At 37.2% G+C, this 24,517-nt stretch overlaps 1 protein-coding gene across 1 annotated transcript in view; it reads left to right on the top strand.

Moving 5' to 3' along the window:
• The window catches only part of LOC110454626 (hyphally regulated cell wall protein 1-like), a gene marked incomplete at its 5' end in the record, with an annotated part of 73,155 nt that overhangs the window by 32,105 nt on the left and 16,533 nt on the right, over positions 1 to 24,517 (top strand). The window contains 2 exons of the mRNA XM_021504243.1: positions 9,168 to 9,479; positions 23,608 to 23,907. Of these exons, the coding sequence (XP_021359918.1) occupies positions 9,168 to 9,479; positions 23,608 to 23,907 (612 nt within the window). The remainder of the gene's footprint in view (positions 1 to 9,167; positions 9,480 to 23,607; positions 23,908 to 24,517) is intronic.

A 24,517-nucleotide genomic window follows, 5' to 3' on the forward strand; every position in this document is an offset into this window, starting at 1 on the left:
GGGGGGGGGGGGGGGGGGGTGTTATACTGTGATAAGGTTGTCCGTCTGTTGACGCAATGTAGTACTGTGGTAGTACTGTTTACTTATCCTAAACTACTGGATGGATTTCAATGAAATTTGCTGATAAAAATCCTTGCAGCTTGGAGATGTGCGTAAAGTACGTTTCATCGGGTTTTCTCTCATTTTCACAAAGTTATGGCCCTTGGTTCATAAACCTTCTCTAGACCATGACACTGTATAGAAAACGCAAGAACTTTTTATTTTCTATTCAAATCCTTCCAAATTTGGTATGGTAATACTTGAATAGTGTTTTACATATATAACAAGTTTTGTTGTCAGGGTTCAACTTTTCGCTGGGTCAAAGGTTAAGGGTCACAAATGAATTACAGTACTGAAATGGCTAAAGATCTCGGAAACGGTAGGTTTTTTGTATACACATATACATTGGAATATTATAAGGATTAATGAAAGCTACCCAACTGACAAATTTCCAAGGTATTTGGGTCAAAGGTTAAAGGTCACAGATGAATTACCTTATTGAAATGGCTAAATATCTCGGAAACGGAAGGTATTTGTATATACATATACATTAAAATATTGTAGGATTTTATGCAATCTACTCTACTGACAGCTTCTGTCTGAGGTCGTGGGGTCAGAGGTCGAATGTCACGAATAAATTACATTACAGAAATGGCTATATATCTCGGAAACAGTAGGTATTTTGTGAGTATCGTAGCCAATTATGAAGGCTTTATTGTTTCAAACTTTCAAGGTCATGAGGTCAAAGATCAAAGGTCACAGATGCATTATGTTACTGAAATTGCTAATTTTGGCAAAAATGGTAGGTATTCTGTATACACATACCTTGGAGTAAATGTAGCATTGAGGGAAGATACATTGTGACAAAATTCTGAGGTCATTGAGTCAAAGGTCACAGTAGTGGTGTTTGTCTTTTCCATCGTTCTGTCGATATGTCATGAGGTTAGACTTTTTCCTAACCCTTGATCTTTCTATATATGTTTCCGTTGTGGCAACAAGTAGCCGGAATGCGGGGGTATTAGTTAAGCCATAGGCGACAGTTCTAGTTTATATCTACTTTCTCTTCCCGACAATATATTCCTTGGCATCCGTCTTAATATGACCCTGGTTGTTGCAAGGAGGTTAAAACCCAAACAAACAAAATCATTGTGTCTGTCTGCACGTCCGTCTTTAGTAAAACTTTGTGTATAAAATATTTCATTAACCCCTTACTGCATTTAGTTTATAAAAATTGAAATGATGAGAAGCAACACCACTGAATCTGGTACAAAATGTGATGCTTGATTTATATCCTATGTGCTGACATGTTTCGGCCAAAGGGAGGCTGTCGTCAGAGCACAGCTACATGATGTTTGCAACTATGGTACATTTACATTTAATATAAACTTTATTTTTTTTCAAACAATTATGAAAGAAGTTCTTATGACTTATTTTAATTGCCCTTGTTTGTGCTGATGTTAGCGGAGTAAACCCAATGCAATCAGGCAGGTGAACCCATACCTTTTCACATCGGATCAGAGAATCGAACCCTGGCCATATTTGTGAAAGGCGAGTGCGATATCCACTGCGCCACCAAACTAACCTTCTATATTTATACCATAATATGGTAACATTTAATGTTCCACCTGTTTATATTGTGGTGGTCATCAGTCAAGTTAAAAGATTCAAAGTTACAATGTAACAGGCGAAGATCACACTTTACCACTTTTGAAGTAAAAAGCTTGTGTACAGGTGGTCATCATAAATAGGTTAACGGGTCAAAAGTCACAGGCAAGGCGTCCATCCATATAGCAAAAAGCTTGCATGTGTACAAGTTATCTCAGGAACCAAACCAAATATTTAGTTTATATAATGAACTATTTTATGGTAATTATTAAGTTCAACACCTGCTTAGATTATGTGGTCATTGATCAGGGTTAAAGGGTCAATGGTCACAGGCGAAGATCACACTGACCACATTAAAGTAAACAGAGAGTATATATATGTGAACCTAGCTCTCTTCCTTCGGGTAAAAAAAAATGGTTCTAGACTTATCTAAACATGTGCACTTTTGGGACATATTAAGCTCACTTGTCCTTTGGGGAGTGGCATCTGTCGTCTGTCGTCGTCCGTCAATTTTTTCTTTAAACAACTTCTTGGGATAGAGCCCTACTATTTTGAGAATGAAAATAACCTTGATCTATACTCTCAATGTCACAAGTGTAAAAATATGTCAAAAACTTCAAACAGTTCTTCTTAAAAACTGAAAAAAATATATAATACTCATATTTGGCTTGTAGCTTCTTGGGATGGAGCCCTACAAAGTTTGAGGATGAAAATGACCTTGACCAACTTTCAAGGTCACAAGTGTTAAATATGTCAAGCACTCTAAACGACTCCCGAAATTGAAATATTTGTAGTGCAGTATGACTTTTTAATGAAAATATTTTTTGTTTGACTGCTTAAATATCAGGGTGAGCGATACAGGCTATCGGGGCTTCTTGTTTTATAACTAAAAGAGTTTCCCATACAAGTACGGATTAAAATACTGGTCGGAATTTGGATTTGAATTTTTAGGTATATTACAGGTGCAGGTACTAGAAGTTTTGTTTTCTGAAATAATAGTCAGTTTATCTTTGTGTTGGTTTTGATGCAAATAAATGTTCGTGTGTGACGACTTATGTTGAACAAAAACACTTCTGTTAAGATTTGAATGTGGAGGATTTTTCTTGAAAAAATGAAAGTAGTAGTCCAATAGATGAAATTGACCAGTGATGTGATTGACATGCTCATTGCTGGAATATATGAAATTGTTCATAAGTTCAGGATTGCTGGAAAATAGTGTTTCATTTTTAGCTCACCTGGTCTGAAGAACCATAGTGAGCTTATGCCGTGGCTCAGCGTCCGTCGTCTGTTGTCCGTTGTCGTCCGTAGTCATCCGTCGTCAACTATTTCTTAAAACCAAGCTTCTCCTAAACGCAAAAGAGGATTTCAACAAAATTTGGACTGAAGTTTCACAAGAGGAGGAAAATCATTTCTTAAATAAATGAGGTTGGTTCAATCCCTGAGGCCAACGGGGCGGGGCCCTGAAGGGGAACTTAGCTAAATTTCTTTAAAACGCATCTCCTCCTAAATGCCAGAGAAGTATTCAACCAAATTTAGTCTGAAGCATCAGTAAGGGAGGGCAATCATTTCTAAAATAAACGAGATTGTTTCGACCCCTTTAGGCCAGGGAAGCGGGGCCCTGAAGGAGAACTTACCTAAATTTGCTTTAAAACGCATCTTCTGCTAAACGCCAGAGAAGATTTCAACCAAATTCAGTCTGAAGCATCAGTTAGGGAGTGCAATTATTTCCTAAATTAATGAGGTTGGTTTGACCACTGAGGCCAGTGAGGCGGGGCCCTGGAGGGAAACTTAGCTAATTTTGCTTTAAAACGGATCTCGTCCTAAACCCCAGAGACGATTTTGACCAAATTTGCTCTGAAACTTCATTGGGGAAGGGCAATCATTTCCTAAATAAGTAATATATACAACATTTATATAGCGCCCTATATAATTTGTAAAATTACTCTAAAGCGCTTTACAATATATGGATAATAGTAATGGTTATAATTGTGAAAACAAACAACAAAGGCTTGCAATCACTTTTATACATTTAAGCAAGCAATTTGCACATAATTGAACAAATAAAAGGGTGGTATTTACATAACGTCTTTGCAAAGATTCTAAAATGCAGACGTGAAGAGGTGAGTTTTGATGTCCCTCTTGAACTTGGCCAGGGTATTTGACTTTCTAATTGGTCACAGTACGAGATTTTGGGACACACAACAAAGATTCTGACTCCGACAGCAGTGATCGTGACGGCTGATACAGGGTAACAAGCTGCTGTAGGTACTAAGGAGCTGTTCCATTCAGGGCCTTGTATGTGTACACCAGAATTTTGTACTGCGACCTGTATCGTACAGGTAACCAGTGCAACGAATAAAGCACATATGTGATGTGCTCTCTCTTTCGAGTACGAGTAACTAGCCGTGCTGCAGTGTTCTAGACCCTCTGAAGACGACTAGTTAGTTTGTCAGATATACCACAGAGTAGGGCGTTACCATAATCCAACCGACAGGTAACAAGTGAATGCACCAAAATCTTGCATGCATCTTCAGTTAAAAACTGCCGAATACAGCCGATGTTCCTGATCTGGTAGTAACAGGATTTGGCAATAGCGTTCACTTGTTTCTCCATGTTTAGTGAACTATCAAAGTATACCCCTAGGTTTTAAACAGCTGGAACAGTCTCAATAGTTCTGGCACCGACCTTGAGCTGGAGAGCCATTATTTGCTGACATTTTGGGAAAAAGACGATTAGTTCCGTCTTTTCCTGATTAAGCTTAAGCATGTTGGCGTTCATCCAGATACTGATATCTGTTAGACAAGCTTCCAGACTTTCTGAGACGGTATTCTAACTGTCATGTGGTTTGATGACCATGTAAATTTGTGTGTCATCGGCATAGCAATGATAGCGAAGGCTATGGCGACGACAAATCTCTCCAATCGGTTTGGAGTACATACAATATTTTCGTGGTCCTAACACCGACCCCTGAGGAACCCCGAAATCTAGTACTTTTTCATGTGAGGTGGAAGATCCGGTGGCAACACACTGTCGTTGTTTACTCAGGTAAGACTGTATCCAGCATAGTGCGGTATCAGTCACTCCATAAGAGTATTCCAGACGTTTATAAAGTATGCCATGGTCGATGACGTCAAATGCAGCTGACAGGTCCAGCATAACAAGCACCGCTCTGCACTTGTTATCCAATGCAGAAGCTTTATCACTATGTACACGTAGGAGGGCCGTCTCAGTAGAGTGTCCCATGTGGTAGGCCGATTGCATGTTGTCATGGAGACTGTTTGCATGGAGATGAACCTCTAAACGCCAGGGCACAATCTTCTCCAAGATCTTAGACAGAAAAGGCAGATTTGAAACTGGGCGGTAGTTTTTCAACAACTCCTTGTCCATTCCAGGCTTCTTTAACAATGGTCTGACATGTGCCTTTGACTGCGAGGTCATGATAATGTTGCGCAACTCGTCCTGGGTTGTTGGTGAGAGCATTGCCAATGGTTCCCCCATCAAATGCAATGTCAGCAGTCATGACAGAGATGTCAATGTCAGCAGAGGTGTTCACTTCGGCAATATTTTTCCTGATTGAGCTGATTTTATTCAGAAAGTAATCACTGAACTTGCTTGCTAAGTCTTTTTCAGAATTATAGCTTGGTAGGATAATGTCACCTTTCTGTCCCATTAGGTTTTTAGTGAGTCTAAAAAAGCTGTCTATTATCCTTGCCGCATTCTTTGATTCTTTCCGAATAATAAGCCTTCTTTGACTGAAAGAGTAGTGAACCAACTAGCCGACATTGCTCTCTATACATCTGTTTGTGAACGGTTAAGCTCTCTATACATATGTTTGTGAACGGTTAATTTGGTCCGTACCCACTGTCTCTCTGCTTTTCTACGGTTCTGTTTTTCTACGCGTAGATTTTAATTAAACCACGAGTGAGTTTGGTTCGAACCCTGAAGCCAGGGGCGCGGGGCCCTTCAGGGGAACTTAGCTATATTTGCTTTAAAATGGATCTCCTCCTAAACCCCATAGACGATCTTGACCAAATTTGCTCTGAAACTTCATTGGGGAAAGCCATCATTTCCTAAATAAATGAGGTTGTTTCGACCCCTGAGGCCAGGGGCGCGGAGCCCTGAAGGGGGAACTTAGCTAAATTTGCTTTAAAACGCATCTTCTGCTAAATGCCAGAGAAGAAATCAACCAAATTTAGTCTGAAGCATCAATAGGGAAGGTCAATACTTTTTTAAATAAATGAGGTTGGTTCGACCCCTTAGTCTAGGATTTGAATTACATGTATATTACAGGTGCAGGTACTGGGAGTTTTGTCTTCTGAAGTAATAGTCAGTTTATATTTGCGTTGGCTTTAATGCAAATACAACAATGTTCGTGTGTGGCGACTTATGTTGTACCAAAACACTTTGAATATGGAGGATTTTTCTTATTTGAAAAGAAATGAAAGTAGTAGTTCAATAGATGAAATTGACCAGTGACGTGATTGACATGCTCATTGCTGGAAAATATTGTTTCATTTTTTTTGTGGTGCTTTATCATTTATAATCTGAATGAGTGATTTTATTTTTCCACTCTCTAATTTATTTATTCTGTCGGCTGTCATCTGTGGTCCTTCGTCAATCTGTCTTCCAGCCTTAAACAATTCTTCTGAATTATGTGAATGTTTGTTTAGACGCTATTTCTCAGGAAGTACTTGTGGGATTTACCAAGGGTTGCAGGTTCGAGTCACAGCACTGTGTTATATCTTTGAGCGTTGTTGGGCAGTGTTATAATTGTTGAATGCTAGCTGTGAGCGCCAAAATGGAGTTGAGAAAGATATTGGCGATTGCAAAGGTTGCATATAACCACGGATAATAATTTGTGAACCACTTTGAGACGACCTACGAACTTGGTTGTGATAAAGCAGTATATAAGAACCTCGAATTTATTGTAATTATTATTATTATTATGCGGTATTTTCAGAGTGATCATAATAAAAGCTGGAGGCAGGAAGAACTATTTCCTAAGAAGTACTTAAAAGATCTTTGTCATATTCCGATGATAGGATCTATTTCTTTCTCATGAAGTACTGTATAAGTTAATATGTGAAAGGACAAACTCACTTTGAAGGTTTCTTTTATACACAGCTGTATGAAGTTTAAATCAAAAGTTACCTCAAGGTACATTTACTGTTTACTGGGTCGATTTCAATGAAAAAAATACAGATTACAGATATGGTAATAATCCCCTTATGTCGTGCATCAGGATAGTATTTTTTCATTTCAACCTTTTTTAAGGAGTTATTGCCCTTTGTTGAAAATCTTTGTACAAACAATTTTCCTTAACTACAAGGATGATTTCGACATAACTGGTTCATCTAGGCTTATACTATGTATTGCTTTGCAATGCTTTGCTTTAGGTAGCCTTTAGCTTACAATTCTGTTTTATATAGGAGCGGGGTATTAGTTAGCCTTTTGTTTACAGTTCCAGTTTTTGTACTGGTTTTGATGATTTGCCACAACAGTGTACCAATTAATACCTTTATTGATTAATGTCTTCTGTTGTCCACACAATAACATCTTAAATGTAGTCAGGGCATAATACATCATTTAGAGTGGCTATACTTCTTATGAAAACAGAACAGGAAGTTTGGAATAAAGTCATGCTTTCCACTTGGTATAAGTACATGTAGCTTTGAACTTTCACATGCCCTAACTCTACTTTCAATTGTCGAATGTAAGTGGACAATTGTTACCACTTATGTAAAGCGTAGGGGTACTATATAAATAAATATTGTTCTAATGTAAAATTTTCTGCCACCAATGTTAAATGTAAGCTTGCCAGGTGACCATATAGGCCCATGAGCCTCTTGTTTGTAAAAAAAAACCTGGTCAGACTTTGGATTTTCATGTATATTAGACCTGCAGGTACTGGGAGCTTTGCCTTCTGAAAAAAATAGAGATCGACGATTTTTAGCTCACCTGGTCCGAAGGACCAAGGTGAGCTTATGCCATTCCGCAGCGTCCGCCGTCCGTCAACTTTACACTACTAGTCATGAACCACTGAGCGGATTTTAACAAAATTTGGTGTGGAGCATCCTTGGGTGAAGAAGAACCAATTTTGTATAAATGGTGGGTCTGGCCCCCCAGGGGCCTGAGGGGCGAGGCCAAAAAGGGGAAATATAGCAAATTCTTCTTTAAAATCCTTCTTCTGTAGAAATGAAAGGATTTGTTCCATATTTGGTCAGAAGCATCCTTGGAGAAAGGGAAAGAAAGTTTGTATAAATGGTGGGTCTGGCCCCCCTGGGGGCTGAGGTGCGAGGCCCAATAGGGGAAATGTAGCAAATTCTTTAAAATCCTTCTTCTTCTGTAGGAATGAAAGGATTTGGTCCATATTTAGTGTGGAGCATCCTTGGGTAGTGGGGAACCAATTTTGTATACACCGTGGATCTTGCCCCCAGGTGCCTGAGCGGTGGGGCCCAATAGGAGAAACATAGGAAATTATTCTTTAAAATCCTTCTTCTTCTGTAGGAATGAAAGGATTTGGTCCATATTTGGTGTGGAACATCCTTGTGTAAAGGGGAACCAATTTTGTATAAACGGTAGGTGTGGCCCCCCTGAGACCTGAGGGGTAGGGCCAAATAGGGGAAATAGACGTAAATCTTCAAAATCCTTCTTATTCGGTAGGATTGACAGGATTTTGTCCATATTTGGTCTGAAGCATTCTTGGGTGAAGGGGAACCAATTTTGTATAAACGGTGTGTCTGACCCCACCTGTAGGCAGAGAGGCGGGGCCCAATAGGGAAAATAGAGGTAAAACCTTTAAGATCCTTCTTCTACCATAGGGATTAAGGGATTTTATCCTAATTTAGTCTGGAGCATCCTTGGGCCAAGGGGACTCATTTTTTTATTAGCAGTAGGTGTGGTCTACGAGGGGGCAGAAGGGCGGGGCCCAATAGGAGAAATAGAGGTAAAACCTTTAAAATCCTTCTCAGACCATCAGGATAAAGGGATTTTATCCTTATTTAGTGTGGAGTATCCTTGGGTGACGGTGACTCAATTTTGTATAATTCGTGGGTAAGACCCCCGTAGGGGCATAGGGCTGGGGCTCTGTTTGAAGTTTGTTCTCTTTATCTCAAGTACTGGATGGATCTTTCTGAAATTTCATATGTACTTCCAGCACCTAACATGGAGTGCTATATCTTTACTTCATACCAATTACTTAAATTATATTCAGGTGAGCGATACAGGCCCTCTGGGCCTCTTGTTATGAAAAACGACAATGAATTGACCTTCTGTTAAGATATATATATGTATTTGGAGAATTTTGGATGAATATTTTTAAAAGTATAGTTCAAATGATAAAATGTTCTGGTAATATTTGAAGGAGAAAAGTACAATTCTTCCTGCAACATTTTGGATAATTTTTTTGTTGTACCTTATTATTTGAAATGTAAGGTTTTTTTTATATCTTCAAAAAATTCGTAATTTGGGTAATGACTCCTTAGTAAGAGCTAGTCTAACAAACTTGTCTTAATGTTTCTAAGGTAGTGGAGGTGGAACTGATGAACACAGTACTATGGCACAGCCACAAAATGACATAGGATCTAACCGAAACAACACAGCAGAGGATCCAGATGAGGATGGTTCGGGATCTAACCGAAATAACACAGCAGAGGATCCAGATGAGGATGGTTCGGGATCTAACCGAAACAGCACAGCAGAGGATCCAGATGAGGATGGTTCGGGATCTAACCTTAACAACACAGCAGAGGATCCAGATGAGGATGGTTCGGGATCTAACCGTAACAGCACATCAGATGATCTAGATGAGGATGGTACTCCTGCAGGTGAAGAAGGTATATTGTCATGGAATATATTCTTGGCTTTTTGAAAATCTGTGTTGTTTGGACATACAATCAAATGTTATTTCCCATATTAGGTCTTTTTCAGAATTAAAAACAGAAGTAGACGACATTGTGCTTATCATGACTGGACAAACAAACAAAACCATTAAAGCCTTATTTGAACAAAACAACGAGTGTATGATATTATCTTAAGTATTGACAATGAGAAATACATGTAAAGGTGTTTTATTTTCAATAATAGTGACATGTTCATATTGATTGTGTGACTTGTTTGCTGGTTCATTCCTGTGTGACTTGGCACAAGTGATCAGCATGGCATGGGGATTTAGATTTGTTCACATGGAGGGGTTAAGTCTCTAAGGGGTCCCAATAGGGGCAAAAATAGGAAAAAATCGTCAATTTAAAAAAACCTTCTCAAGTACCAGAAGTGCCACAGGTTTGTTGTTTTGCATGCATGGTGCCTTGGTGATGTAGATTCAAGTTTATTCAAATCAAGTCACTGGGACCATAGAAGGGGCTACAATGCAGGCATTTGATTTATCGACATTTTAATGTAGATGGATTTTGTTGAGATTGGTTTATATGGGTAATTTTGTACACTGAATTCAACTGAGGGTGTTTCGAAAATTTTGGTTATCATGGTAACCGAGTGGCCTCTGATTGGTCAAAATTTAGAAATTATACATTTTAGCTGAAATTCAATATGTATGGGTATTTGGCTAACATGAACCTAATGGCAAGTGTTTTGAAAGGCCATTGAAACCATTTATTTTTGTAATTACACATTTCGAAATCGGCTTTAAATAATGTTGTATCTTAGCATTTTAACATCATGCAACGCTTGGACAACAACTTTAAGGATTAACAAATAAAAACCCAGTTTTGCTCCAGCTTATGCTTATTGTTACGATAATAAGATGTACAACATTTCACACCACTTGCCCTTTAGACAAGCAGGTCACAAACTTCATTTCACATATTCGAATAAAGAAATGTTGGTTGTCCCAGAATATTAAAAGGTGTTACTAAGAGTGAAAATTGTATCATCATAAAGCATTGGACAGTCAAACCAAGAACATTGTCTATATTTAACTAAATTAAACCAATCCGTGCATGCTTTCCACTTGGTATAAGTACATGTAGCTTTGAACTTTCACATGCCGAAACTCTTCTTTTAATTGTCCAATGCAAGTGAACAACTGTTACCACTATTGTAAAGCCTAGGAGTACTATATAAATGAATATTATTCTAATGTAAATTTCCCGACGTCAATGTTAAATACATACATGCCAGGAGACCATTTTGACCCATGGACCTCTTGTTTGTTTTATTTTTCAAAAATGGTCAGAGTTTGGATTTTAAGTATATTAGACCTAATGGGAGCTTTGTCTCCTGAAATAAATAAGAGATCGATGGTTTTTAGCTCACCTGGCCCATAGGCATCTGTCGTCCGTCCATCACCTTTTTCTTTTGAACGACTTCTGAAGTTGAACTGGAGGACCTAGGGTCATGCTATTTGGCCAGTAGGTATCTGAAAAGGAATGCTATGAAGTTTCCTCATTGAAATGACATTGACCTACTTTCAAGGTCACAGTGATCAAATATGCTTAAAAATTCAAACAACAATATCTTAAGAACCATTTAGACTAGAGTCATGATACTGAGTATGTTATGTAGACCAGCATTGGGAAAAATATTTTTCTCCATTACAGTAATGAGGTCAAAGTTCAACTTTAAGTGTTTGTCGGGGGTCAAACGTCAACATTGGTTAAAAGCTTTAACAAACTTCTTTTCATCATGGGTGATATTTTTGTTAAATGGCTAACCCCTGTATAATGATATGTAAAAAAAATATAAAAATAAAACTACTGAAATTGGTATAAGCATGATGATATCAAACACTGATATTCTGCCTGTAGCTGTATTTTAGTCCACTTTTAAGATCACGAGTGTGAGATAAATACCAGGTGAGCGATGCAGGCCCATTGGGCTTCTTCTTTAAAAATGCTGTGGATAAGATGAACCCCTTTTTTTATTATTATTGAAGATAACTTTTCGATCTATTTTTATTTCACCGTTAAACCATACTGGATTATCAATAATATTTGTTTTGTATATTTTGCTTGCATTGATAGTTTTATACCAGGCATCTAAAACATCTTTCCAAAATACATTTTTACAATTTTTTTATTGTTCTTTCAATTTCTCAATTCCAATATTTTCTAATTTCTGTATATCAAATAACGATTCCACAACAATACCTTAATTTCCTAGTTTACTATATTTCCTTTCTGATCCAAGTTTCTTTAAAAGCAGTTATGAAATATTTTAGATGTATCATTTTAAGCCCCCCTTCTTCATAGTTTTTAGGTCACCTGAGCTTTAGCTCAAGTGACCTAATGTTATCCGTCTTCGTCCGTCGTCGTCCGTCGTCCGTCGTCCGTACATTTTCAACTTAAGCTGAAATACTGGCAAAGGGATTTCATTAATATTTCATGGGAAGGTTACTGCATGACAGCTCCCTGACCAAGTGTTGTTATTTTTCGGGTCGATCAGAAATCCAATATGGATGCCACGGCCGCCATTTTGAAAAACTATTTCAAACTTAAAGTCAAGTTCTGCGGGGCCAATTGAACTGAAACCTGGTAGGAATGATCGACTCATGGTCCTGACAAAGTGTTGTTATTTTTCGGGTCGATTAGAAATCCAATATGGCCGACACAGCCGCCATTTTGATAAAATAATTTCAAACTTAAAGTCAAGTTCTGCGGGGCCAATTGAACTGAAACTTTGTAGGTATGATCGACTCATGGTCCTGACCAAGGTTTGTTATTTTTCGGGTCGATCAGAAATCCAATATGGATGCCACGGCCGCCATTTTGAAAAACTATTTCAAACTTGAAGTCAAGTTCTGCTTGGCCAATTGAACTGAAACCTAGTAGGAATGATCGACTCATGGTCCTGACCAAGGGTTGTTATTTTTCGGGTCGATCAGAAATCAAATATGGATGCCACGGCCGCCATTTTGAAAACCTATTTCAAACTTAAAGTCAAGTTCTACTGGGCCGATTGAGCTGAAACTTTGTAGGAACGATTGACTCACGGTCCTGACAAAGTGTTATAATTTTTCGGGTCGATCAGAAATCCAATATGGTCACCACGGCCGCCATTTTGAAAAACTAATTCAAACTTAAAGTCAAGTTCTGCGGGGCCGATTGAACTGAAACTTTGTAGGTATGAGCGACTCATGGTCCTGACCAAGGTTTGTTATTTTTCGGGTCGATCAGAAATCCAATATGGATGCAACGGCCGCCATTTTGAAAAACTAATTCAAACTTAAAGTCAAGTTCTGCGGGGCCGATTGAACTGAAACTTTGTAGGTATGAGCGACTCATGGTCCTGACCAAGGTTTGTTATTTTTCGGGTCGATCAGAAATCAAATATGGATGCCACGGCCGCCATTTTGAAAACCTATTTCAAACTTAAAGTCAAGTTCTACTGGGCCGATTGAGCTGAAACTTTGTAGGAATGATTGACTCATGGTCCTGACCAAGTGTTTTTATTTTTCGGGCCGATAAGAAATACAATATGGCAGCCACGGCCGCCATTTTGAAAAACTATTTCGAACTTAGAGTCAAGTTCTGCTGGGCCAATTGAACTGAAACTTTGTAGGATTGGACGACTCATGGTCCTGACAAAGTGTTGTTAATTCTCGGGTCGATCAGAAATCCAATATGGCCACCACGGCCCCCATTTTGAAAAACTATTTCAAACTTAAAGTCAAGTTCTACTGGGCCGATTGAGCTGAAACTTTGTAGGAATGATTGACTCACGGTCCTGACAAAGTGTTATAATTTTTCGGGTCGATCAGAAATCCAATATGGCCGACACGGCTGCCATTTTGAAAAACTATTTCGAACTTAGAGTCAAGTTCTGCTGGGCCAATTGAACTGAAACTTTGTAGGAATGCTTCACTCCTGGTCCTGACCAAGTGTTGTTATTTTCCGGGCCGATAAGAAATCCAATATGGCCACCACGGCCCCCATTTTGAAAAACTATTTCAAACTTTAAGTCAAGTTCTGCTGGGCCAATTGAACTGAAACTTTGTAGGTATGATTGACTCATGTTCCTGACCAAGTGTTGTTATTTTTCGGGTGTATCAAAAATCCAATATGGCCGCCACGGCCGCCATTTTGAAAAACTATTTCAAACTTAATGTCAAGTTCTGCGGGGCCGATTGAACTGAAACTTTGTAGGTATGATTGACTCATGGTCCTGACCAAGTGTTGTTATTTTTCGGGCCGATAAGAAATCCAATATGGCAGCCACGGCCGCCATTTTGAAAAACTATTTCAAACTTAAAAGTCAAGTTCTGCTGGGCCAATTGAACTGAAACTTTGTAGGAATGATCGTCTCATGGTCCTGACAAAGTGTTGTTATTTCTCGGGTCGATCAGAAATCCAATATGGCCACCATGGCCCCCATTTTGAAAAACTATTTCAAACTTAAAGTCAAGTTCTACTGGGCTGATTGAGCTGAAACTTTGTAGGAATGATTGACTCACGGTCCTGACAAAGTGTTATTATTTTTCGGGTCGATCAGAAATCCAATATGGCCGACACGGCTGCCATTTTGAAAAACTAATTCAAACTTAAAGTCAAGTTCTGCTGGGCCAATTGAACTGAAACTTTGTAGGAATGATTGACTCATGGTCCTGACAAAGTGTTGTTATTCTTCGGGTCGATCAGAAATCCAATATGGCCGTCACGGCCGCCTTTTTGAAAAACTATTTCAAACTTAAAGTCAAGTTCTTCTAGGCCGATTGAATTGAAACTTTTAACTGAAACTCGGTCTAGGAATGATCACCTCATGGTCCTGATAAACTTAAGTTAACGTTATACTTAACTATTTTGTACTTGAATTGGTTCATATTTCAACAACAAAAATAAATACTGTAGGACTCAGGTGACCGTTTAGGCCCATGGGCCTCTTGTTTATAATTATATCCCTTTTTACCTGATCTGGTTTACCATTCCATAGAAAATTGTGCATTGTATTGTTAATTTGTTTAATATATAATTCATCAGGATTGGGAGGCGATATAAACCAATGATTGAACTGAGATATTAGTAGAGTTTTGATAACAACTGGTTTACCTATTGGTGTAAGTGTTCTTTTGTTCCAGACAGATATTAAAGACTTCAGTTTTGCAAGCTTTTTGCCAAAATTCAGTTTGATAATTCTGTGTAGGTCTACATCATATTCTATGCCTAATAGGGTGAAGCGTGTACTTCCCCATTTTAAGTCAAAATTTGTAGTAAAAGTGTTTTCACTGTATTTTTTGCTGCCAATCCATACTGCTTGGGTCTTGGAGAAGTTCATTTTTAGTCCAGAAATACTAGCAAAGTAGTAAGGAGCTTTAAATGTTTCATCTAAAGATCTGTTTGAACCATCTAGAATAACAGATGTGTCATCAGCAAATTGAGATAAGAGAATTTCCTTTTCCCTGATAAGTATTCCTTTGATATTTATATTATTTTTCAAAATCATTGACAGAATTTCAGCACATAAAATGAAATATATGAAGATATCAGATCCCCCTGACGACAGCCCCGTTCTATATTGAAAAATTTTGATAGATTTTTCCCTATATTTACTGCTGAGTGTATTATTCTGAAAAGGTTTTATCCATTTGATAATGTTCGGGCCAAATTTAAAATAATTCAAAGTTTTATTGATAAAATTCCATGACACAGAGTCGAACGCTTTTTCAAAAATCAAAAGTAATAGTCCAGGCATAATATTTTCTTCTGTATACTGCAAAACATCATAAATCAACGTGTGTTTTCTCCTATATATCTACCAGGAATAAAGCCAGTTTGGGTATTACTGATTAATTTACTTATAACATTTTTGAATCTCTCAGCTTTTGCACAAGATGCTAATTTATAGATGTTATAGGTCTCCAATTATTTAATTTATTACGAGGTTTATTATCTTTTGGAATGCAAGTTCCAATTCCCTGTTCTTGTGTTACTGAAAGTTCGGATATACTATAATTGTAATTTAGTGATCTTATAATAAATGGTCCTAATTGCTTCCAAAATATTTTTAAATATTCAACTGTAAAACCATCGGAACCAGGGCTTTTGTTGTTTTTCATTTTTAAAAGTGTGTTTGTTAATTCATTTATAGTAAGTGAGCCTTCTATATTTAATGATTCATGGGCAGATAGTTTGGGTACAGTTTATGATTCTAGAAGTAATTCAAGATTAACATTTTTAAGTGAATTGCGTTCTTTGTATAAGGTTCTCTAGTAATTTTCAGTTTCTTTTAAAATTTTAGTTTGGTCAGATATTATTGTCCCATCATTTTTGGTTATATTTGGAATATTTTTCTAATATAGTTGCGAGATTCTAAATTACAAAAATAATTGGTTTGTTTCTCCCCCTACCCTATCCATTTTGCCCTTGAGCGTATCATATTTCCTGTAATTTTGTGCTTTCTTATTTCTTCTAATTCCTGTTTTTTATCATCTAACTCATTTAAAAATGTGTTGTTAGGTCCGAACAGGGGCAGATCTTGACTCTGTTACATAATGAGAGACTCTATGTGAGCCTTTGTTTTTTTATCTCTTTGGGGTAAATTTTTACTTGAATCATTTTTGCAGTGTTTTTTTGTTAAAATTTAAAATAAAGCTGTGAAGATATGTATATATATTTAAAAATTGTATAAAAGAAATGGAATGTATGAGAGAAATATAACAAATTTACACGAAGCACAGTATATTGTACGGATGTACAAGGCAAGAAAATAGGGGCGGTGGTCAAGTCTCTTATGAAAAGTAGAAGATTTTATTTGTATTATATTATTTCCAAACTGAATAGAACTACCCCGGTACATGAATCATAAGACATGTCTTTCCGACAAAATTTACAGCAAAAAATTCCCTGTAGTATTTATTCAACTCAAACATTTCTCCTTTGTACAAGGCACATAACAATTAAGATAGATAATTTGATTGTTACCGGATTAACAGGATCGGCTACGCTGTAAGCGTTTGTACAATAGTTGTTATATATGTACCAAAATGATTTTTGTGGACAACTCATACACATTTTACATTTTTGTGTGCATACGCTTCACTGGTCATTTGTCTGATAAAGGTGACAGTGTAGAAAATGTTATTGGTTGTGTAAACAGATCTTCTCATAATCCATACTTACCAACCCGAAGAAAATGTTTAGAAATATTCCACTTTGTTTCAGAAAAAATCGATGTCTGTGTGTATAAGGTGGCAGAGTTCAGTAGAAATGGCTTGACCCTAAAAATATAGGGCTTTTTTTTTCAAAACGTGATTTCCCCAGATTTGGGACTTGTGAAAACCATGGTTACCACATCAAAAAACACTAAAATATGCAAAAACTCATGATCTTTAACCCAAAATTTGACCCCCGCAAGTAGAATTGTTTTTCTTTAAACCTGTCCTGAAATTAAATATCGCCTACTCGGTAACAGAAATACTCAGGTTTTAGCATAGGTCATTCCGGTGGATATTTCACAATATTTACACATGTGCTGAGTACGAAAATAGACTACATGAAGAGCTAGCTTTTGTTGTGTAGACACAGATTTGTAAAGGTAGCAGTCTACAGTAGAGGGTTGTGGCCATGGTGATATTTTTGTTAAATGGCTAATCCCTGCATAATGATATGTAAAACAAATATAAAAATAAAACTGTACTGAAATTGGTATAAGCATAATGAAGTGGGCTATGTGAGCTTCACATTTGTAAAAAGAAAATTAAAAAAATTTGGTTCGAGAACAAAATTTTTGCCATAATCCGAAAGGGTGCCTACACATGAAAAAATTTGAAGCCCACATAGTCCACTTCATCATGTATATGCCAATCTTAGTCCTGATTTTATTTTTTTTTAATTTTGATACATGTTACAATACAGGGGTTATTCATTGTATAAAAATATCACCCATGGCCACCGTACGCTACTGTACATGTACTCTGCTACCTTATGCCATGGTACAGCGTCCGTCGTCCGTCCGTCTGTAGTCCAGCGTCGATATTTTACTTTAAACATCTTCTTCTTAATAACAAAAAGGCTAAGGGTGATGATATTTGGCCAGAAACAAACTTTGATGAAGTTTGTTCAAGTAAATAAACTTCACCTATTGTCATGGTCACAGGGGTCAAATAAGTTAAAAACTTTAAACAACTTCTTCTGAATAACAAAAATGCCCAGGGTGATGATATTTGGCCAGAAGCATGCTGGGATGAAGAGCTACCAAGTTTGTCCAATTGAATGGCCTTTACTTATATAAAGGTCACAGTGGTCAAACATGTTAAAAACTATTAAACAACTTCTGCTGAATAACTAAGAGGCCTAGGGTAAAGATATTTGACCAGTAGCATGCTGGGATAAAGGGCTACAAACTTTATTCAAATGTATGACCTTCGTCCAATTTTAAGGTCAAAGGGGTCGACTGTCTTAAAAAATCTTTAAACAATATCTAAATAACTAAGAGGTCTAGTATAATGCTATTTGGCCAGTAATATACTAGGATGAAGGGCTACCAAGTTTGTTCAAATTAATGACCTTTACTTCTATTCAAGGTCACATGGGGTCAAATATGTTAAAAACGTTTAAACAATTTCTTATCATTAACCAAAAGGCCTATGATGATGCTATTTGGCCAGTAGCATGTTGTGATGAAGGGTTACCAAGTGTGTTCAAATGAATTACCTTGACTCATATTCAAGGTCACAGGGGTCAAATATGTTTAAAACCTTTAAACAGCTTCTTCTGAATAACCAAGAAGCCTAGGGTTATGATATTTGGTGAGTAGCATACTGGAAAATAAAAGGCTACCAAGTTTGTTCAAATGAATGACCTTGACAAATATTCAAGGTCACAATGGTGAAATATGTTTCAAACCTTTGAACAACTTCTTCTCAATAACCGAAAGTCCAAGGATGATGATATTTGGCAAGTAGCATGCTTGGATGAAGTGCTACCAAGTTTATCCAATTGAATGACTCTACTTATATTCAAAGTCACAGCGGTCAAACATGTTTAAAACCTCTAAATTACTTCTGCTGAATAACTAAGAGGCCTAGGGTTAATATGTTTGGCCAGTAGCAAGCTGGGATGAAGTTTGTTCAAATTAATGACCATTACTTATATTCAAGATCACATGTAGATTTCCCGCTGCCAATGTTAAATGCAAACATGCCAGGTGACTATTTTGGCCCATGTGCCTCTTGGTTTTTTTTAAAAGCTGGTCAGAATATGAATTTTTAAGTATATCAGACCTGCAGGTACTGGGAGCTTTGTCTCCTTAAATTGATAGGGGATCGATGTTTTTTAGCTCACCTGGCACCGAAGAGTCAAGTGAGCTTATACCGTACTGCGGCGTTCATCGTCCGTCTTCCGGTGTCTGTCGTCCGTCGTCCGTCGGTCTGTCGTCTGTCGTCCGTCCTTCAACCCTTTTCTTTTGAACAATTTCTTCTGAAGAACCTTCGGGTCATAATATTTGGCCAGTGGGTACATTGTACCTTGGATTGAGTGCTATAACGTTTTGACCTACTTTCAAGGTCACTGGGGTGAAATATGTTAAAAATTTCAAACAACTAGAGTCATGATACTTGCGTATGTTATGAAAACCAGCAGTGCAAATATGTTTTTCAATCAAAGTAATGAGGTCAAAGGTCAACTTTAAGTACTAGTCGGGTCAAATGCCAACTTTGGTTAAAGCTTTAACAATCTTCCTTTCAAGTTCTATAAGACCCAGGGTCATGATATTTGTCCAGTTGGTACCTGGGATGGAGTGCTATGATATGTCCTCATTTAAATGACCTTGACTTACTTTCAAGGTCACAGGGGTCAAATATGTTAAAAATTTCAAGTTAAGAAAAAAGAGTTTATCACAAAACAGTTTCTGTTTTTATACGCCCGTCGATAGATGGTACGTATTATGTTATCACGCGGGCGGGCGGGTGGGTGGGCACACATTAGCTACTGCTCAATAACTTGAGTAATTTTGAGTGGATTCATTTCAAACTTCATAGGATGGTTCATTGCTATTAAAGCTCGGACAATTTCGATATCCAAAATTATTCGTTTGTAATTTACGGAGTTTTGGCCTTTCTAGAATTGCCGAAACAGTTTCCGCTCAATAACTTGAGTAATTTTGAATGGATTCAGTTCAAACTTCATAGGAAGGTTCATTTCTATGAAAGCTTGCACAAGTTCGATAACCATTATCCGCCTGCTATTAAGGGGCCCTTTATAGAATTGACGTAACGGTTTCTGCTCAATAACTTAAGGTTTATTTCTATGAAAGCTTGCAATAGCCAAAACTATTTGCCGGTTATTTACGGAGTTATGGCCCTTTATAGAATTGCCGAAACAGTTTTTGCTCAATAACTTGAGTAATTTTGAATGGATTAATTTCTTGGTAGGAAAGTTCATTGCCATGTAAGCTCGGACAAGCTTGATCAGATTTGACGCTTATCTCTCCAAAATTTATGCACGTTTGGCCCTTGGTGGCAAACTGCTCATTTTTCATCTGAATGGCGTATCATGTATCGTCTCGCGGAACTCTTGTTTAAGACTGTATTTGTGTGTCTTAAAATACCTTAATTATCAAACTGTCAAAATCTTACCAATAACCGCTGTAATACAACTACATGTACCGTAATTGAGGTAATAAGTCCCAAAGCCCTTATATTTAGAGCCCCACTACTAACTTCTAGTCTATGTGACCATAATTTACAAACTTGAAACATGTGTCTATTACGGCTATTTGTGAATTTAAAACATCTCTAATCGCCCAGTGCACATTTTAGATCGAATACGGTAATACTTCTCCTTAACTCATTCGCCCTCGAAGACACATTTGAACCCTTCCAATTCAAAGGTTGGAATAGTTCATTATGAAATTTTAGGGGTGAATGAGTTAATATACAAACTCTGATGTATGTTGAAAATAAAATTTGATACAATACTGTGAAATCGATAACTTTTGTGGAGTAATTTGTTGATATCGTGGATAATATTCATCCACGAATTCTTAAGTCCATGAAATAATCACAAGTTTGATATAAAGCGATTCTCCATTTAAGTGAGTACTCGTAATCCACAAATTCATGTACCCACAAATGGTGTTTTGTTGGGAAACCACGAAATTATGGCCCCACAAAAATATCGGACTTCACAGTAATTTTTAATTTTTTTTGTCACTGTTATTTCCAGTTTTATCCTTGCCCCATTTGCCTTTCATCAAGAAGGCTAACTTAGCATAGTTTATTTTATTTTTTTCAAATATCCAACATAAAATGTATTGGAGGAAATATATCACCATTGATTGCATGCAATAAGGTTTTACTTGGAAGATAGATATTTTAGCTGTCTGACTAGCAAGTTTGGACAGTATCAATGATCGGAAAAGCCCTGTCTGAATTTTGCATATATTTCATCCTCCAGCATGTGAACAGGGCAGATCTTGACTCTGCTGTTACATAATGAGAGACTTTATGTGAGCCTTTTTTTTATCTCTTTGGGGTATATTTTACTTGAATCATTTTTGCAATGTTTCCTTGTTAACATTTTGAATTAAGCTGTGAAGATATGTATATATATATTTAAAAAGTGTATAAAAGAAATGGAAAGTATGAGAAAAATATAACAAATTTACATGAATCACAGTATATTGTACGGATGTACAAGGCAAGAAAAAGGAGGCGGGTCAAGTCTCTTATGAAAAGTAAAAGATTTTATTTGTATTATTTTATTTCCAAATTGAATAGAACTACCCCGGTACATGAATCATAAGACATGTCTTTCCGACAAAATGTACAGCAAAACATTCCCTGTAGTATTTATTAGCTCACCTGCCCGAAGGGCTAGTGAGATTATGCCATGGCGCGGCGTCCGTCGTCCGTCCTTCGTCCGTCACCTTTTGCTTTTAACGACTTATTCTGAAGAATGGACAGGCCTAGAGTCATTGTATTTGGGTTATAGCTTCGTTGGTAGGAGCCTGACAAAGTTTGAGAATGTAAATGACCTTGACCTACTTTCAAGGTCACAGGGGTCAAATATGTCTAACACTTTAAACGACTTCTTCTGAAGAACGAAAAGGTATAGAACTTTCATATTTGGCTGATGGCTTCCTTGGATGGAGCCCAACAAAGCTTGAAAATGAAAATGACCTTGACGTACTGACAAGGTCACAGCGGCCAAATATGTCGAACACTTCAAACGACTTCTAAGAAGAACTAAAAGGTATAGAATCTTCATATTTGACCGATGGCTTCCTTGGATGGAGCCCAACAGAGTTTGGGAATGAAAATAACCTTGACATTCTTTCAAGGTCACAGGGGTCAAATGTGTCAAACTCTTCAAACAGGTGTACCCGTCCGTCACAGGCAGCACGTGTTTATATTACAAAATTATCAATGTATACAGGGAAATTTTCACCCAGTCAAACTTTCGCCCTTTGCCCGTAAAATCAATTTTCACCTATTGTAAGTTTCTCCTTTCACATTTAATTACTATGTATAATATGCTTTTTATCATCCTCGATGTCCAGGGGCAAAATTGAAGGCACGAAGATAGCTGTTTGAATTGTCTCAGGTAAAAAAAAGCATGACCAATCGCTAGGCTGATACCTGTCCTTTGAAGAGAGACACCCAACTTCAAAGCCTGTCAATGTTCACCGTTACGTGACTTCGAGATTCTTTTGATGTATATCAAAGGCTCAAAGTAGTCTTTTTGTCTCATCGACAATTTTGCGCACACTGAGTTTCAATTTCGCTATGACATATTCCAGATGTGTAGAGAGCGTAAGTGAGCGTAACCCCTGGATATTGAGGATAGCTGTTAACTTACATTCGCTGTAATGATATTATAAATCGCCATCATAATGGAGGGCTTAAAAGGCAAAAGTTAACCTGCAGCGAAAATGTCCCGGTGTCATATACCATTTTCATCCCCCATAAAATACTCATCCGGATAAGCATCTTATGGGGATGAATATTTTATAGAACACCGGTATACAGTATGTCGAGGCTACTATAATAACTCGTTCAAGTGGAAAAGTTTAGACCCAGCCCTGAGATCATGAAAGTCTAAAAATTGTCTTAAACTTTGACTTAACCAATCATAAATAACGTCATGAAAAGTGATGTCATACATGCCTAGCAACAAATAAAAACACACATAAGAAATTAAATGTGATTCCGTACTTTGAACTTTTTTTTCAACAAATGTTCATTAAGGATCCTTGTCCCACTGTGGTTTTTCCTATGTACAGTTACCTCCCTTTAATTTTGCATTGAATATAACTGTTGCAAAGTTGAGCCAGCACACTTCGCTGATCAGGTAGCTCAGTCTGTTAGAGTCATAGTATAACACTCGTAGATACAGGGTTCAAATTCCTGTGTAGCTCTGCTACATTTTTTTCACTGCATTTTATTGAGAACACTGTTGATTACACTTTGTTCATTTCACCCTTTCATTTTTCATAAAAGTCCCACAAAATATGTTTTTCTTTTCAGAAATGATTTTATAAAAGTTTTCTTCAAGCGACATACCAGAAAAACACACTTTCTTATACATATTTATAGTTTTTGGCAGGTTTAATTTTCTGTACGTGGTTGTCATTTTTAAATCTGTCATATTTTCATTTGAAAATATTCTATATATGATGAGTTTCGGGTGCTAGTAAATCTCAGGAATCTTAAAGGATAATGAAAACCTTTAAATTGGCACAACATGAAATCTTTGACACTTAAGCATTGTGTTTGTAACCAAGATTATCGGTTGTTTACCAGAGGAAACCGCAAAAACAGAAACTTTTGTGTGTGGAAATGTTCGAATAATGACTCTTTGAACTGATTGCAGTATGGGAATTTTCGCAATGGCAATGTAGTTCTGAAATCTTTATATTCCTTTTTTCTTTAATATTTAGAATCTATGAAAAAACTATTCATGTGTGGATATTTTTGGCAATCATGCAAAATATGTGAACATTTCCCACCAATATATTAAATAGTATATAAATTAACAACCCAACCTAATAAGGATTCGTATTTATCCTCAGACCTGCCGACTGTGATTGTTAGCCAAACCACTTACTTAGTCGTTACTGGTCAGGCCGTCACCCTAAGCTGCCAGGTTTCCGGAACACCAGTGGTCACATTCGTTGCATGGAAACGGAGTAAAAATGGAGTGATCTCCACCTTGACCATCGATGGGTCACACTACAGCGGTGGTACGACAGGAAGTCCATCCCTGATCATCAGTAGTGTCGACTGTGGCGATATAGCTTCGTATGTCTGTACTGTGTCAAACGCTGTGGGAACATCAACTAGCGACACGATCTTCTTATCCCTAACTGGCAGTAAGTTTGTATTACCGTTTCATTGTTTTCAAATATTTACATAAGAGCGGTATTTTTTGTTTGACCAGAACTAAGAAAGTTTCAAACTGTTTCAGAGAATTTTTCAGGGAGTTTTAGGCAATTATATTCAATCTATTTAGTCCATGCTCATTGCTAAATAAAAAAATTACTCATACTATGGTAAAAATGTACAAAAAATTTAAATAACCATTTTCCTGCCAATTTATTAAAAGTTTTTTGGCAAGTATAAGGAATTTTTTTTTTGAATGAATTTTAATCATAAATACTGATATTTTGCCTGTAGCTTTATTAGTCCCCTACTGGGAAACCGGGGGACTATAGTTTTTCCCGTCCGTCTGTCCGTACGTCCGTCTGTCCGTCTGTCCGTCTGTCCGAAGAGGTTTGTCAGCACTCTAGAGCCTTCATTCTTTCATGGATTTTAATCAAACTTTACACACATGTAAAGAATTAAAATATCTTCAACAAGTTCGAGTTTCAAGGTCATCGGATCAAGGTCAAGGTCACTATTACTATAAATAGAAAAACTTTGTCAGCACTCTAGCGTCTTCATTCTTTCTTGGTTTTTAATCAAACTTCACACAGTCATAAA

This window comes from Mizuhopecten yessoensis, unplaced genomic scaffold (genome assembly GCF_002113885.1).
Source record: "Mizuhopecten yessoensis strain PY_sf001 unplaced genomic scaffold, ASM211388v2 scaffold7963, whole genome shotgun sequence".
NCBI lineage: Eukaryota > Metazoa > Mollusca > Bivalvia > Pectinida > Pectinidae > Mizuhopecten > Mizuhopecten yessoensis.